The sequence below is a fragment of the Orycteropus afer genome, unplaced genomic scaffold (genome assembly GCF_000298275.1).
Source record: "Orycteropus afer afer isolate SDZICR_OR568_19922 unplaced genomic scaffold, OryAfe1.0 scaffold00219, whole genome shotgun sequence".
Lineage (NCBI taxonomy): Eukaryota > Metazoa > Chordata > Mammalia > Tubulidentata > Orycteropodidae > Orycteropus > Orycteropus afer.
In genome coordinates this window covers 1,089,226-1,105,590 of record NW_006921806.1, presented here as the reverse complement: position 1 = coordinate 1,105,590, position 16,365 = coordinate 1,089,226, and the positions used below count along the sequence as shown (strand labels likewise).

The 16,365-nt window shown below is 39.4% G+C and overlaps 1 protein-coding gene across 1 annotated transcript in view; it reads right to left on the bottom strand.

Annotated features, from left to right (window-relative positions):
- OBSCN (obscurin, cytoskeletal calmodulin and titin-interacting RhoGEF) overlaps positions 1–16,365 on the bottom strand; it is a 312,151-nt gene that overhangs the window by 141,589 nt on the left and 154,197 nt on the right. The window contains 1 exon segment of the mRNA XM_042782023.1: positions 6,507–6,782. Coding sequence (XP_042637957.1) covers positions 6,507–6,782 — 276 coding nt within the window.

Below are 16,365 nucleotides of genomic sequence, written 5' to 3'. Positions count from 1 at the left end.
GAATCCTAAGGAGGGGTCCCTATGAGTGGAATCCAATAAAAGGCAGTGAGTTTGTTTTTTTTCTTTTTGTATAAAGCCAATCAGATTTTTCATTGTTGTTTTTTCCCCTGCAAAAGTGTTACTGTTCAAATATCAAAGAAGAATCAGAAATTCTAACTTAGATAAAGAATTGTTTACTTGCTCTCTTAACTGCTCTCTGAATCACCAGATAAATTTATTTGCCTGAGCAAACATTACTTCCCCTTAGCTGTGTAAACAGTATTTTACATTTCAAAGGCTTCAGATTAGAATTGATTCAACCTTCTCTTCTTTATAACCAAAAGAATGAGTTTTAGTTTCAAGAACTTCAGCTAGAATTAATCTGATCTACATTCAATCACAAGACCCCACTTAAAAATGTTTTTATAGTATGCTTTAGAAATGCTGCCTTAGCCAAGCTATATCAAGAAATAAGGAATTAATGTTTGGCTAAGAAGTGATGTTAAGAAAGTGTGTGATTTGACAATTCCTTGTGTTTTCCTCCCTTCCCTTGTGCTTGCCTCTCTGAGTGAAATCATTTTCCTTTGTTTACTTTACCAAATAAAAACTGGCTGCTTCTCCTACCAAGGAGGGCATGTGCATTTTTTCTTGAGAAGCCCGTGTTCCTGCATTTAATGAAATGCAATTCCTTCAGTAAAATCTTTTATTTTTTAATGGAGCATCAGTCTAGTGTTTCCACTAAGACATTATCAAAGTATAACTTACGTGTAGGACAAATATTGTATGAGCCCATTACTGTAAAAAGTCAAGGAAGGGTTTGCTTAGGGAAAGGAACTCACTTTGTAGGTTACTGGGGATGGGAGGGAAGGAGAGGGGAAAATTTTGGACTAGTTGGCTACACGCTGAGTTGGGTAAGGAGAGGGATGGTATGGTAAGAGTCTGTGACCAGCAATGATAACATCTGGGAAAGAGAGGACACCGAATTGTGCACATATAGATGACAGTGGCTCATACCAGTATATCCACAATATTGCGTTACTAGTAATACCAAATACCAGGCTACAGATAAACACATAGACAACTGAGAAGATCAGATGGGGATCCGTGAACAGGAATATACCCTAGACCAATGATAGCTTCAGCTGAGGATAATCCTGCACAGATACTAGTGATACAAAATAACCATAATCATTACAGAAGCAACAGAAAACAGATGTGGAGCAATCCCTCATAGACAGCCAGACACCTTGGGAGAGAGAACCACTGGATCTGCTGACTCAGGACCATAGTATTGGGGGACATGAAACTCAATTGGCACAATTTAATACATAAAAATCTTGTTCCACAACCTACTTTGGTGTCTTAAAAGCTTTCAAGCGGCTATCTAAGATGCAGCTAATGGTTTCCTTTCGTCGGAAGTGAAGAAGTATGAAGAAAACCAAGGATATTTGGAAACAATCAGCCCTAGGATATAAGGGACCTCGAGACCAGAAGAACTAGATGGTACTCAGCTACATGTTGCATGTAGCAGCAGTTCATTTTCTTCTATTACTGTATAGGAGTCCATGGTATGACTACAACACAATTTGTTTTTCCTTTTATTCTTGATGGTCATTTAGATGCTTCCAACTTGAAGATATTATGAGTAAGGCTGCTATGAATACTCTTAAATATATCATTGGTGGGCATATGAAAATGTTGGGACAGATGGTATGACTGTGTTATGATTTAATATATCTTGCCAAACATTTTTCCAAAATTATTCTAACAACTTACATTCCCATCAGCAATGTGTGAGAGTTCTAGTTGTTCTACATCCTTACCAATATGTGATATTATCAATTAAAAAAATGTATTCCATTGAATTGTAATGAATACATATGTGAACTTAGAGCTTCCAAACTGTAGATGCATTCATTCATTCAATCATTTACACACAATGGACGGCCTACTATGGAGTGGTTCTGGGGATGCTTCACTGGCCATGATAGATAATTCCTCTGCTCTTGTGTAGCTTAGCTTCTAATCAAGAAAGAAAGACAAATAAATATAATCATGATAATAATCATGTAATGCTAGGGTGAGGGCTATGATGAAATAAAACAGGAGAATACAGTAAAAAGAAGGGACTAAGAGGTAACTTTAGATTCAGTGGTCTGAGGCAAACTCACTCAGGAGTGGCATTTAAGCAAAGTCCTACACATAAGAGGCAACCAGACCTTTGAAAAGCCAATGAAGAAGTATTCTAATAGAGATAACTGCAATGAGGATCTTTCAAAAGGAATATGCAAAGTGAGCAAGGAAGGTAACAGCCTGAGCTGTAGTGGAGGAGGCCCTGGGGAACAGCCTGGATTGAGGAAGCAAAATCCCTGAGAAGAGGGAACCACTCAAGATGTGAGCCCACTCCAGGCATCAGCTTTTCCTCTCAGGGAACTTGCTGCTTCTAGAAATGGAGAAATGGAGAAGGACACTGAAAATCTGGGGAAAGTGCTAGACCTAGGGCTGCTATCAAAAAAGAGAGAAACTAATAGAGCTTCTGACATCTTGAAGGGCTTGTGAGATAAAGATTGAGAAGACAATACTCATTCTCCTAAAAATGTCTAATGGTTTCCAAAGTTATATGGGACAAGAGGTTAAGAAGCCAAGCTGGAAACCTTTGGAAAGCAGGGAAGAGTTTTCAGCATCTTGCAGGTCTGATGAGACAAACATTAAAATTCAAGGTCTACTGGGAGCGGGTCCCCAATTCATACCCCAAGCTCTCAGCAGGAATTCTTGGAAGACTTTGCCCAGGAGTAGAGAAGAATTGACACTGGCAAAACGTCAATGCAGCCTCAAGTCCACTCCATCCCAGAATGGATTAAGGTTGTTAGCCTCCCTTTAATTTGTCCAGCAAAAGATAAAGTGAATCCTCTATCTAGAATAAGATCATATCATTCATATTCAGTTACCTTAATATAAAATATATTACAATCAATCAAAAATTTGCAGACATGCCAAAAACATGAGTAAATATTAGAAATCAAAACAAAATAAAAATACAGTATCAACTGATACAGATATTAGAATTATCAGACTAAGGCATAGCCACAATTAATATTTTTTTAATTGAAGGAAATAGACACTAGATCAAAAATGAAAAATTTCACTAGAAAAGTAGACTCTGTAAAATTAATCAAATGGAAATTATAAAACTTGAAAATATAATAATTGAAATTAAGAACCCTATAGATGGCTCTGACAGAAGATTAGATGCAACAAAGAAAGTTTAATGACTTAAAGATAGGTCAAACAAAAATTCATTGGCCAATTTTTCAGAAGTGGGTGGCCCCACCATCTAGAGGCAATGATGGGCCTCTCCTTGTCCAGAGCAAAGAAGAATGAAGAAAATCAAAGACTCATGGGAACAATTAGTCCAAGGGACTAGTAGATCATGTGATCCTCAGCCTATATGATCATGAGACAAGAAATAGATGATGCCCAGCTAACACTTTCAACCTCTTGGAGGGGGATTGGTGTAGGAGATCCTGGATAGAGTGGGAAATCAATGTGGAACAAAACTCCAAATCATGAAAAAAGACCAGGTTTGCTGGTATGATACAGCCTAGTTGAGACTCTTGCAACAATGGTCCCTAGTTACCCTTCAGGCCTCTAACTGAACTCACTCCTGTGGCTTCCAGCCAAACAACAGACAGGTATATGGGGTGAATGTTTACATCAGGTAGATATACTCCTTGGAGCAATCAATCATGGAAGAACAGAAGGGCAGTGTTTGTACAGGGAGACGGCTTGGGGGTGGGGGTGGCAGGAGTGCATGGGAAGGAAGGACACAGGGAAGAAGTAACTACAGGCAGGAAGTGGGAAGAGAGCTGTTACATTGCAGAGCATTGCAGTCAATGTCATGAAACAAAATGTATATGAACTGCTGTAAGGAAAATGAATTTGCTCTGTAAATTTTCACCCAAATCACAATAAAAATTTTAAATAAATAAATATTTTTGTGGAAAAAAAAAAGTGGATGGCTCCATCCTTCTTCCTAGTCAAGCTGGATTTAGAAGAGGACATGGAACAAGGGATAACATTGCTGATGTTAGATGGATCTTGGCTGAAAGCAAAGAATACCAGAAAGATGTTTACCTGTGTTTCATTAACTATGCAAAGGTATTTGACTGTGTGGATCATAACAAATTATGGATAACATTGCAAAGAATGGGAATTATAGAACACTTACTTGTGCTCATGATGAACCTGTACATAGACCAGGTGTCGTGTGAACAGAACAAGGGGATACTGCTTGATTTCAAATCAGGAAGGGTGTGTGTCAGGGTGTATCCTTTCACCATAATTATTCAATCTATATGCTGAGCAAATAATCTGAGAAGGTGGACTATAGGAAGAAGAATGTGACATCAGGATTGGAGGAAGACTCATCAACAACCTACGATATGCAGATGACACAACCTTGCTTGTTGAAAGTGAAGATGACTTGAAGTACTTACAAATGAAGATCAAGACTTCAGTATGGATCCTCGGAAGGAAGATTGGGCAATCTACTTCCATAGTGATACTGCCTCGGAAACCCAAGGAGGGGTCACTATGAGTCAGGTCCAACTCAACAGCACATAACAACAACAACACACTTCAACATAGACAAAACAAAACCCCTCACAACTGGACCAATAAGCAAAATCATGACAAATGGAGAAAAGTTTGAAGTTTTCAGGGATTTCATTTTACTTGGATCCACAATCAACACCCATGGAAACAGCAGTCAAGAAATCAAACATCATGTTGCACTGCACAAATATCCTGCAAAAGACTTCTTTAAAATGTTAAGAAGCAAAGATGTCACTAAGGAGTGCCTAATCCAAGCCATGATATTTTCACTTGCCTCAAATGCATGTGAGAGCTGAATGTTTTGGTTACCTAGTGCTGCTCTGACAAGAATATACCACAAATGGGATGGCTTGAACAAACAGGAGTTTATTCTCTTACAGTTTGGAGGCTTTAAGTCTGAGTTCAAAGTGCTGGGCTCTAGGGACTGGGTGAAAGCCTCTCAACCTTGGGCTTCAGCTCTGCCTCCCACTCCCAGCCCACTGAAGCTAGTCGAGGCTTTTCTTCACTTAGATAGCTGCTGGCCACTGAGGCTGACAAGCCAAGGTTGTCAAGTAAAAGGCACAGTCCTGATATTACCAAACCACATGGCAGGCCATTAATTCAAGTCCATTAAAAGTCCCAAGATTGGCAGAGCATGGCAGGCTGTTGAACAACAACTTGGCTACATGCAGGCTACATGCATGCCATAAGCTAGAGACCATTCCCAAAGCTGTTTCTTATATATGGGAAGCAGCCCACATCCCTAAGGCAGCTACTCAGCTGCTCACCGTAGATTTCATCATGGAGCTGATTACCAGTTTCATCATGGGGAATACTACATCCAGCTGCCCAGCCACTCAACCAGGCACAACCAAGTTGACACACAAACTTAACTACTACACTGGACAATGAATAAGGAAGACCGAAGAAGAGTTGATGCTTTGAATTATGGCGTTGGCAAAGAATACTGAAAATACCATGGACTTCCAGAAGAACAAATAAATGTCCTGGAAGAAGTGAAGCTGGAATGCTCCTTAGAAACAAGAATGCCCAGACTTCGTCTCACCTATTTTGGTCATGTTGTCAGAAAGAACTATTCCCTGGAGAAGGATATCATGCTTGGTAGAGGGTCAGCAAAAAAAGGAAGACCCTCTAAGAGATGGATTGACACAGTGGCTGCAGTGATGGGCTGAAGGATTATGAGGATGGCACACAAGCTGGCAGCGTTTTGCTCTGTTGTACATAGTGTTGGTATGAGTTGGAGCTGACTCAACAGCACCTAACAACAACAATGAAAGAAAATAACCAAAATAAAGTACGGAAAATGGAAGAAAAGGTAGAGTGAGGCAAACCAAAATCAAAGAAAAAAATCTTAAAAATCTTAACCCTCAAAGGAAATAATAAATCTGACAGTTGATGCTTGAAAAGAAAATATGGGAGTCAGAAGACAATAGAATATCTTTAAAATATTGGAAGAAAGTAGCTGTTAAACTGGAATTTGAGAAAATAGCCTTTAGAATTGAAGGCAAAACAAAGGCATTTGCACAGAGAGAGAGAGAGAGAGAGAGAATGAGTCCCAGCAGTTTATCTGCTAGGATGAATACTCAAGAAAACAGTTTCTCAAGCAGAAGGAAATGACCCCAGAGAACGAGGCCTAAATCCTGGCTTTGCCATTTTCAGTCTGTGTAACCTTTGGCAAGTTATAAAACTTCCCTGTCTCTTCTCTTAAAATTCCTAATTAAAGGGAAAGTTTTTATAAAGTTTAAGCAAGGAAACAGGTGAGAAACACTTCAAAAAGGGCCTTTAACTTAGCTTGTAGTTATCACCTGCTAGTTGTTATATTTGGAGATTTGTGAGAAAACAGGACACAAGACAACACCAACCACTGTCTGGTCATACTGCCCAGGAAGATATAGGGGGACTCAAAAACTCACCTGTGACATCCAAGTGGAAGGAGACTTTCTGGCCCCCGGCCTCACAGCTGTACTCCCCAGCATCTGCCTTGCCCGCTTGCTGTACTACCAGCCGCCGTCGACAGCCTGTGGCCTCCACATGCACCTTCGAGCTCGCACCCAGCTTCTTCCCGTCCTTGTACCACACCACCTCTGTCTGGGCCTGGGCCACCTCGCAGCTCAGTGTGGCACTGGCTCCCACTTCTGCCTGCACCTTGCTCTGTACCAGCTGTTCCTTGGCAAACACCACCATGGGCTCTGGGAATAGGGAGGAACACAAAGTCAAAGATACCATCTTAATCAGAAGATAGCAAGGGGCAAGAAGGGCTGAATGGAAGCCAGTAAATCCAGGAGCTACTCTGTGGCCTGAAGAAGCCCCAGACTCTTCTGAGCAACAACTCACAGCAGTGCATTAACTGTCTAAGGCATTTGACTGCTAACCAGAAGGCTGGTGATTCAAACCCACCAGCCACTCCTTGGAAGGAAGGTTGGGTGGTCTACTTCCATAGTGATACTGCCTCAGAAAGCCAAGGAGGGTTGCTATAAGTTGGATCTGACTCCACAGCAGTGCGTGGCATTTTTTGCATTACTGATGGCATGGGAGGTGTTTCCTGGTGGGACACTTTCTAATACTGCTCTTGCACACACATTTCTCTAGAAGACTGTGGGGTTGGGATGCCTGCACAACTTCAACCTGACCAGATGATGCCAGTCTTTTCTAAAATGCAGTGCCAGAAACATTCCTACCAGCAGTGAATAGCAGTTTCTGGTGCTCCACAGCCAAGGCTACTCTTAGTACATCAGGTGTGCTAACTCCTGGCCATTGGCTGATTATGTGGCTCAACTTCTCTGTGGCTTTCATGTGCATTGTCTTGATGACTATTACAGGGGAACTCCTTTCTCTTACTGGCCATTTCTTTTTCATCCCTTGTGGTGTCACTGTTCAAGTATTTACTTAGTTTTCAATATTACTGTCTTTTTTTATTAATTGATCCAAGCAACATTTACGAATAGGGCATATTTTTTCCACATCTCGCACTATGGTTTAAAAAAAAAAAAAATGAGAAGGAGTTCAGTTATGCCTGCGTCTGTTTCTGAACTCACTAATCTGTTGTTTGGTCTGTTCATTCACTGTTCTCCACTGAGATCCTGCTGTCTTAATTACTATAGCTTTACAATGTCTTAATATCTTGTAAACCAAATGGTCTCGCTTTGACTTCTTCAAGAGTTATTTGACTAGACTTCATCCTTAGAATAGATCTGTCAATTTTCACACCCTCCTGTTCAAAAAAAGTATTTTGATTTTGATTGGAAACGAACAGCTTAGAGTCTTCCATGAATACCACTTCATTTATTTAGGTCTTCTTTACTGTCTCTCAAAATGTTTAATCATCCCCAGAAGTGGCCTTAAACATCTTTTATTAGATTTGAAATTAGTCAGATGCTATGTTTGGTAAGGAGCTCTCGTGGCACAGTGCCTAAGGCATTTGACTGTTAACCAGAAGGTTGGCAGTTCAAACCCACCAGCCACTCTATGGAAAGAACACTGGGCAATCTATTTCCTTAAAGATTTGCTGCCTTGGAAACCCAATAGGGGTCGCAATGAGTCGGAATCGACTCGATGGCAGTGGGTTTGGTATGGTTTTATATTTGATATTATACTGTTGCTACTATATATAGAAGTGCTCTCTGCGTATTTTTGTTTATAGCAATCTTCTTCAATTCTATTAGTAACTGTAGTAATTTTTCTTTTGGCTTTTCTGTATAAATAATCATATCATCTTGGATTTGTACCTTTTTTCCCCATGCATTGTGTTTTACAATGTTAGACAGAAGCTGTAACAGTCACCATCCTTTTATTCTCATTTTGAAGCAAAAGCTTTCATGGGATTTCAAGAGTTTTGATGTTAGGTGGTATTCTCTGTGGTATCCTTTATCAAATTTGAAAGGCATACTTTTACTTCCAGCTTCTCAAGAATTTTTATCATAAATTAATGATAAGTTTTATCAAACATTTGTTCTTCATTTATGATGTTAAATTTTATCAAAAACTTTTATTTTGCATTTCTTGAAATGATCATATGGCTTTTCTCTTTCAATCTTTTAATGCCATAACTTATAGTTATTTTCTAATAAATGTTAAACCAACCTTGCATTCTTCAATTATGGCTTTGATCGTAGTGTATTATTCTTTTGATATATTGCTAGATTCATTTTGCCAATATTTTGTTTAGGATTTTGACCTTGATTCCCATAAGAGATTGGCCTGTCATTTTAATTCTCCATGCTTTACCTGTCAGATTTTTGTACTGATGTTATATTAGCAGCATAAAATGAGTTGGAGAGATGTTTTTCTTCTACTCTCTGGAAAAATCACTATAACCTTGGAATGTTTTCTTTCCAAGACATTTGGTAATTAGGGCCACTGGGCTTAGATACTGCTCTGTGAGAACAGTTTTGATTACTGAATCCATTTCTTTAATCATTATAGTACTCTTTGAGATGCCCCCCCCTTTTTTTTTTTTTTTTTTGGCATCAGTTTTTAGTTTGCTTGCTCATCAAACTCAAAGGACTGATGAGATTCTACCCACTTGATTTTCTCCAGAAGCTCCAAAATACAGTAAATCTGGAATAGTCTACAAAGTCATGGTAACATAGCTCTAATAAATACAATTTGGCATAAGGACAACCTTGGACTTTACCATCCTGTACCAGTGTTGTTGCCCAGAGAAGGCTCAAGGTTCCTTCTGTGATTGCTTCAACTCTCCAGAGGGTGTTTTTTTCTTTCTGCATTTTTTGGGGACAAATTGTTGTTGTTATGTGCCATCAAGTTAGACTGAAATCATAGCGACCCCTCCTTGGGTTTCCAAGGCAGTATCATATCACTGCGGAAGTAGATTGCTCCATCTTCCTTCCAAGGAGTGGCTGGTGGGTTTGAACCACCAGCCTTCTGGTTAGCAGTCAAGTGCCTTCAGCACTATGCTACCAGAGCTCCTTTGTGACAAATATATAGGTAATAAAACATGTGGCATTTCATCATTCTTCACATGTACAGGTCAGTGACATTATATACATTCATCTTGTGTTCAACCATCACTATTTCTAAATTCTTCCATCACTCTTAACAGAAGCTATACCCCTAAACATTATAATTTCCTTTCCCCTCTCCTTCCCACACACCCCTGTTGTTGTTGTTAGGTGCCATCAAGTCATCTCTGACTCATAGTGATGGCACGTACAGCAAAACGAAACATTGCCCAGTCCTGTGCCAGCCCCATGATCTTTGCTATACCTGAGCTCACAGTTGCAGCAACTGTGTCAATCCATCTCATTGAGGGTTTTCCCCTTTTTTGTTGTCCGTCCACTTTATCAAGCATGATATCCTTCTCCAGTGAATGGTCCCTTCTTACGACATGACCAAAGTAGGTGAGACAAAGTCTGGCTATTCTCACTTCCAAGGAGCATTATAGCTGCACCTCTTCCAGGACAGATTTCTTAGTTCTTTTAGCAGTCCATGGCACTTTCAGCATTCTTTGCCAGCACCACAACTCAAAAGCATTGAGTCTTCTTCAGTTTTCCTTTTTCTTTGTCCAGCTCTCACATACATATGAGATGACTGAAAATACCATGGCTTGCGTCAAGTGCACCTTAGTCTTCAAGGAAACATCTTTGCTCTTCAACACTTGAAAGAGGTCCTTTGCAGCAGATTTTCACAATGCTATACGATGTCTGATATCCTGACAGCTGCTTTCACTGGTGTAAATTGTAGAACCAAGTAATATGAAGTCTTTGACAACTTCAATCTTTTCTCCATTTATCATGATGCTGCTTATCGGTCCCATTATGAGGATTTTTGTTTTCTTTATATTGAGGTGTAATCCAAAATGCAGACTATAGTCTTTAATCTTCATCAGTAAGTGTTTCAAGTCACCCTCACTTTCAGCGAGCAAAGTTGTTTTGTCTGCATATCACAGGTTACTAAGTCTTCCTCCAATCCTGATGCTACATTCTTCTTCATAGTCCAGCTGCTTGGAATATTTGTTCAGAATACAGATTGAATAAGTATGGTGAAAGGATACAACCCTAACACACTCCCTTCTTGATTTTAAACCATGCAGTGTTCTGTCGTTCTGTTCAAAAATCAGACTCCAGGTCTATGTACAAGTTCCTCATGAGCATAATTAAGTGTTCTGGAATTTCCATTCTTCTCAATGTTACCCATAATTTGTTATGATCCACACAATCTAATGCTTTTGCGTAGTCAATAAACACAAGTAAACATCTTTCTGGTATTCTTTGCTTCCAGCCGAGATCCATCTGACATCACCAATGACATTACATCCCTCATTCCACATCTCTTCTGAATCCAGCTTGCATTTCTGGAAGTTCTCTGTCAATATTCTGCGGCAATTGTGTTTGAATTATCTTCAGTAAGATTTTACTTGCTTTAATATAGTCAAAAAATTTCCACATTCTGTGGGATCACCCTTCTTTGGAATGGGTACAAATATGGATCTCTTCAAGTCAGTTAGCCACGTAGTTGTCTGCCAAATTCCTTGGCATAGACAAGTGAGTGCCTCCAGCACAGCATCCATTTGTTGAAACATCTCAATGGGTATTCCGTCAATTCCCTGAGCCTAGTTTTTCACCACTTCCTTCACTGTAGTTTTGACATCTTCCTTGAACACCACTGGTTCTTGATCAAATGCTACCTCTTGAAATGGATGAACATTGGCCAATTCTTTTTGATACAGTGACTCTGTGTATTCTTTCCATCTTCTTTTGATGTTGCCTGTGTCATTCAATATATTGCCCATAGAATCTTTCAATATTGCAACTCAAGGTTTAAATTTTTTCTTCAGTTCTTTCAGCTTGAGAAATGCTGAGAACGTTCTTTCCTTTTGGCTTTCCAACTCCATGTCTTTGCACATTTCATTATAATAATTGACTTTGTCTTTTCGAGCTGCTCTTTGAAATCTTCTGTTTAGCTCTTTTATCTTGTCCATTTCTTCCATTCGCTTTAGCTACTCTCTGTTCAAGGGCAAGTTTCAGAATCTCTTCTGACATCCGTTTTGGTCTTTTCTTCCTTTCCTGTCTTTTTAATGACTTTTTGCTTTCTTCAAAGTTGTGTTGTCTGCATATCACAAGTTACTAAGTCTTCCTCCAATCCTGATGCTACATTCTTCTTCATGTAGTCCAGCTTCTTGGATTATTTGTTCAGCATACAGATTGAATAAGTATGGTGAAAGGATACAACCCTAATGCATGTCATCCCACAATTCCTCTGGTTTTTGGTCATTGGTGTTCAATGCATAAAATCTATTCTTTAAATGGTCTCAAAATTCAGGAGGGATATTATAAAAGTCATATTTTGGCTCTCATGGACTTGTTTTAATTGTCTTCAACTTCAAATTGAACTTGCATATGAGTAGTTGATGGTCTGTTTGTTCCACAATCAGGTCCCAGCCTTGTTTTAGCTGAAGATATTGAGCTTCTCCATCCCTTTTGCCTCAGATGTAGTCAGTCTGATTCCTGAGTATACCATATAGCAAAGTCCATGGGTATAGCCACTGTTTGTGTTGTTGAAAAAAGGTATTTGCAATAAATAAGTTGTTGGTCTTACACAATTCTACCATGTGATCTCCAGCCCTATTTCTATCTCCAAGGCCATATTTACCAACTACTCGGTGATTCTTCTTTGTTTCCAAGTTCTGCATTCCAATCACCAGTGATAATCAGCACATCTTGATTGCATGTTTGATCAATTTCAGACTGCAGAAGTTGGTAAAAATCTCCAATTTCCTCATTTTTGGCTTTGGTGGTTGCTGCATAAATTTGAATAATAGTAGTATTAACTGGCTTTCCTTCTAGGCATATGAATATTATTCTATTACTGACAACATCGTACTTCAGGATAGATCTTGAAACATTTTTGTGACGATGAATACCACACCGTTCCGCTTCAATTTGTCATTCCTGGAGTAGTTGATCACATGATTATCTGCTTCAAAATGGCCAAAACCAGTCCATTTCAGCTCACTAATGCCTAGGATATCAATCTTCATGTGTTCCATTTCATTTTTGACAACTTCTAAGGCACTTGACTGTAACAAGAAGGCTGGTGGTTCAAACCCACAAGCCACTCCTCAGAAGGAAGGCTGGGCAATCTATGTCTGTAGTGATACTGCCTCACAAACCCAAGGAGGGGTCGCTATGAGTTGGGTCCAACTTGACAGCAAATAACAGCAACAACAATTTTCCTGGATTCCTACTTCGTACATTCCATGTTCCGATTATTAATGGATGTTTGCAGCTGTTTCTTCTCATATTGAGTCATGCCACTTCAGCAAATGGAGGTCCCAAACGCTCTACTTTATCCATATCAATAAGGTAGGCTCTACCTTGATGAGGCAGCTCTTTCCCACTCATATTTTGACCTGAAGGCTCACCTTCCGGCACTGTATTGGACAATGTTTCAGGGCTATTCATAAAATTTTCCAATAATATACCAGACAGTGTTTTCATAAGGTTTTCCCTGGCCAATTCTTTGAGAAGTGGATGGCCTCTTCCTTCTTCCAAGTCTGTCTTAGTCTGGAAGCTCCACTGAAACCAGTCCACCGTGGGCACCCTTGCTGGCACAGCTTCCCAGCCTCACAGCAACACACAAGCCACCACAGTACGACAAACCAACAGACAAATTCATCTCCTTTAGCTGTTTCAACCACTCTGCTCACTTCCTGGGCTTCTTCCTACCTATTCCAGCCACCAGCCCTGTCTGCCACTGCTTCCTGCCACCTGGGGGCTCTGCCCCACCTTACCTGTTCTGGTCACACACTCCTATTAACCCCTAATAAACTTTTATCTCTATACATTTTCCTATTCTAGATATATCATATAAATGGGATCATAAACTATTTCCTAGGTTCATTCATGTTATAAGATCTTTTGTAGATCCATCATTGTTTTTTAACATTGTGTAGTATTCCATTGTGTATATGTACTATTGTTTTGTTTGTTCATTCATCTGCTGATGGGCATTTACATTGTTTCCATGTTTTTACTATTGTGAACAGTGCTGTGATGAACATGGGTGTGCATAATTATTTGTGTCATGGTTCCTATTTCTGTAGGATATATACCTAGTAGTGGAATTGCTGGATAATATGGTACTTCTGTTACCAATTTTTTAGAGAATGTCATACTGTTTTCCACACTGGTTGCACCATTTTACAGTCCCACCAACAGTGTATGGGGGTTCCTGACTCTTCACACCCTCAGTAGCATTTGTTGTTTTCTGTTTTGTTTTTTAAAACTCTGCTATTAACACCAGGGTGATATGATATCTCACTGTTGTTTTGATTCACATCTCTCTAATGGCTAATGATTGCAAGCATTTCTTCATGTGTTTGTTGGCCACCTGAATATCTTCTTTGGTGAAGTGTCTGTTTATGTCTTCTGCCGATTTTTTAATTGGATTGTTTGTCTTTTTGTTGTTGAGGTATTGACATTTTCTATAAATTTTAGAGATTAGTCTCTTGTCTGATATGCCATTGTCAAAAATTTTTCCCAGTCTGTGAGTTCTCTTTTTTCTCCTTTGGTGAAATTTTTTGATGCACATAAGTGCCTGATTTTGAGGTGGTCCCAGTCATCTACTTTGACTTCTGGTGTTTGTGCATTTTTATTTATGTTTGATAGTGTATTTATGCCATGCATTAGGTCTCCTAAGTCTGTCCCTATTTTTTTGTATGGCTTTTATAGTTTTAGGTTTTACATTTAGGTCTTTGGTTCATCATGAGTTCATTTTTGCATATGGTGTGAGAAATAGGTCCTGTTGTATTTTTCTGCAAATGGATATCCAGTTTTGCCAGCACCATTTAGTAAAGAGGCTATCTCTTCTCCCATTTAATGAATTTTGAGCCACCGGCCACTCCATAGGGCAATCTACTTCCATAGTGATACTGCCTCAGAAACCCAAGGAGTCAGATCAGACTTGATGGAAGCGGGCCCTTTGTCAAAGATCAGCTGTCCATAAGTGGATGGATTTACTTCTGGGTTCTCAATTCTGTTCAATTGGTCTATTGTTATACCAGTACCAGGTTGTTTTGACTACTGTGGCTCTTTAGTAGGTTCTGAGATCAGGAAGCGTAAGGCCTCCTTTCTTCTTCTTTAGTAGTGCTTTGCTTATCTGGGGTCTCTTTACTTTCCATATCAACTTAATGATTAGTTTTCCTATCTCTTTAAAGAATGATGATGGAATCTGGATTGGGATTGCATTATATCTGTGGATTGCTTTGGGTAGTATTGACATTTTCTAAATGTTAAGTCATATCTATGAGCATGGTATACTCTTTCATTTATGTTAGTCTCTTTTGGTCTCTTATAGAAGTGTTTCGTAGTTTTCTTTGTATAGTCTTTTATATCTGTGGTTAGATTTATTCCTAAGTACTTCATCTTTTAGGAGCTCTGGTGGTGTAGTGCATAAGGCACATGACTGCTAATCAGAAGGCTGGCAGTTTGGGTGGTTACTGTAAATAGTACCAGTAATTTTCATCCTGAGTCTTGGGATTTTCTATGTATAGGATCATATCATTTAAAAATAGAGTTTTACTTCTTTTTTTGCCAGTTTAGATGCCTTTTATTTCCCTTCCTTGCCTTATTGCTCTGGCTAGGACTCCTAATACAATATTGAATAGGAGTGGTGATAAAGGGCATCCTTGTCTGGCACCTGTTTGCAAGGGGAATGCTTTCAGTCTCTTGCCATTGAGACAAATGTCGGCCACTGGTTTTGTATATATGCCCTTTATGTTGAGGAATGTCCCTTCTATTCCTATTTTGTTGAGCATTTTAATCAGGAATGGGTTTTGAATTTTGTCAAATGTCTTTTCTTTGTCAATTGATGTGACCCATGTGGCTCTTTTCCTTTTATATATATAATGGATTACTTGATTGTCTTTCTAACACTGAACCATCCTTGCATACCTGGCATGAATCCCACTTGGTCATGATGTATTGTTTTTTTTTTTTGGTATGTTGTTAGATTCTATTGGTTAGGATTTTGTTCAGAATTTTTGTGTCTATGTCCATGAGGGATGTTGCTGTTGTTAGGTGCCACTGAGTTGACTCTGACTCATAGCAACCCTATGTACAACAGAATGAAACACTCCCTGGTCCTGTGCCAGCCTCACAATCCTTGCTATACCTGAGCCCATCATTGCAGCCACTGAGTCAATCCACCTGGTTGAAGGCTTTCCCCTCTTTTGCTGACTCTCCACTTTACCAAGCATGATATCCTTCCCTGGCAATAGTTCCTTCTGACAACATGACCAAAGTAGGTGAGACAAAATTTGGTCATTCTTGCCTCCAAGGAGCATTTCAGCTGCACTTCCTCCAGAATAGATTTGTTAGTTCTTCTGGTAGTCCATGGTACTTTCAGCATTCTTCCTTAACACCACAACTCAAAAGCATCAACTCTTCTTTGGTCTTCCTTATTCATTGTCCAACTTACACATCCATATGAGGATATTGAAAGTATCATGGCTTGGGTTAGGTGTACCATAGTCTTCAAAGATACACTTTGCTCTTCAGTACTTTAAAGAGGTCTTTTGCAGCAGATTTTCCCAGTGCAATACGTCATCTGATTTCTTGACTGCTCCTTCCATGGATGTTTGATTGTGAACCCAAGCAATATGAAATCTCTGACAACTTCAATCTTTTCTCCATTTACCATAACACTGCTTATTGATCCAATTGTGAGGATGTTTGTTTTCTTTATGTTCAGGTATAATCCATACTGCAGATGGCAGTCTTTAATCTTCACCAGTAATTGTTTCAAGTCATCTTC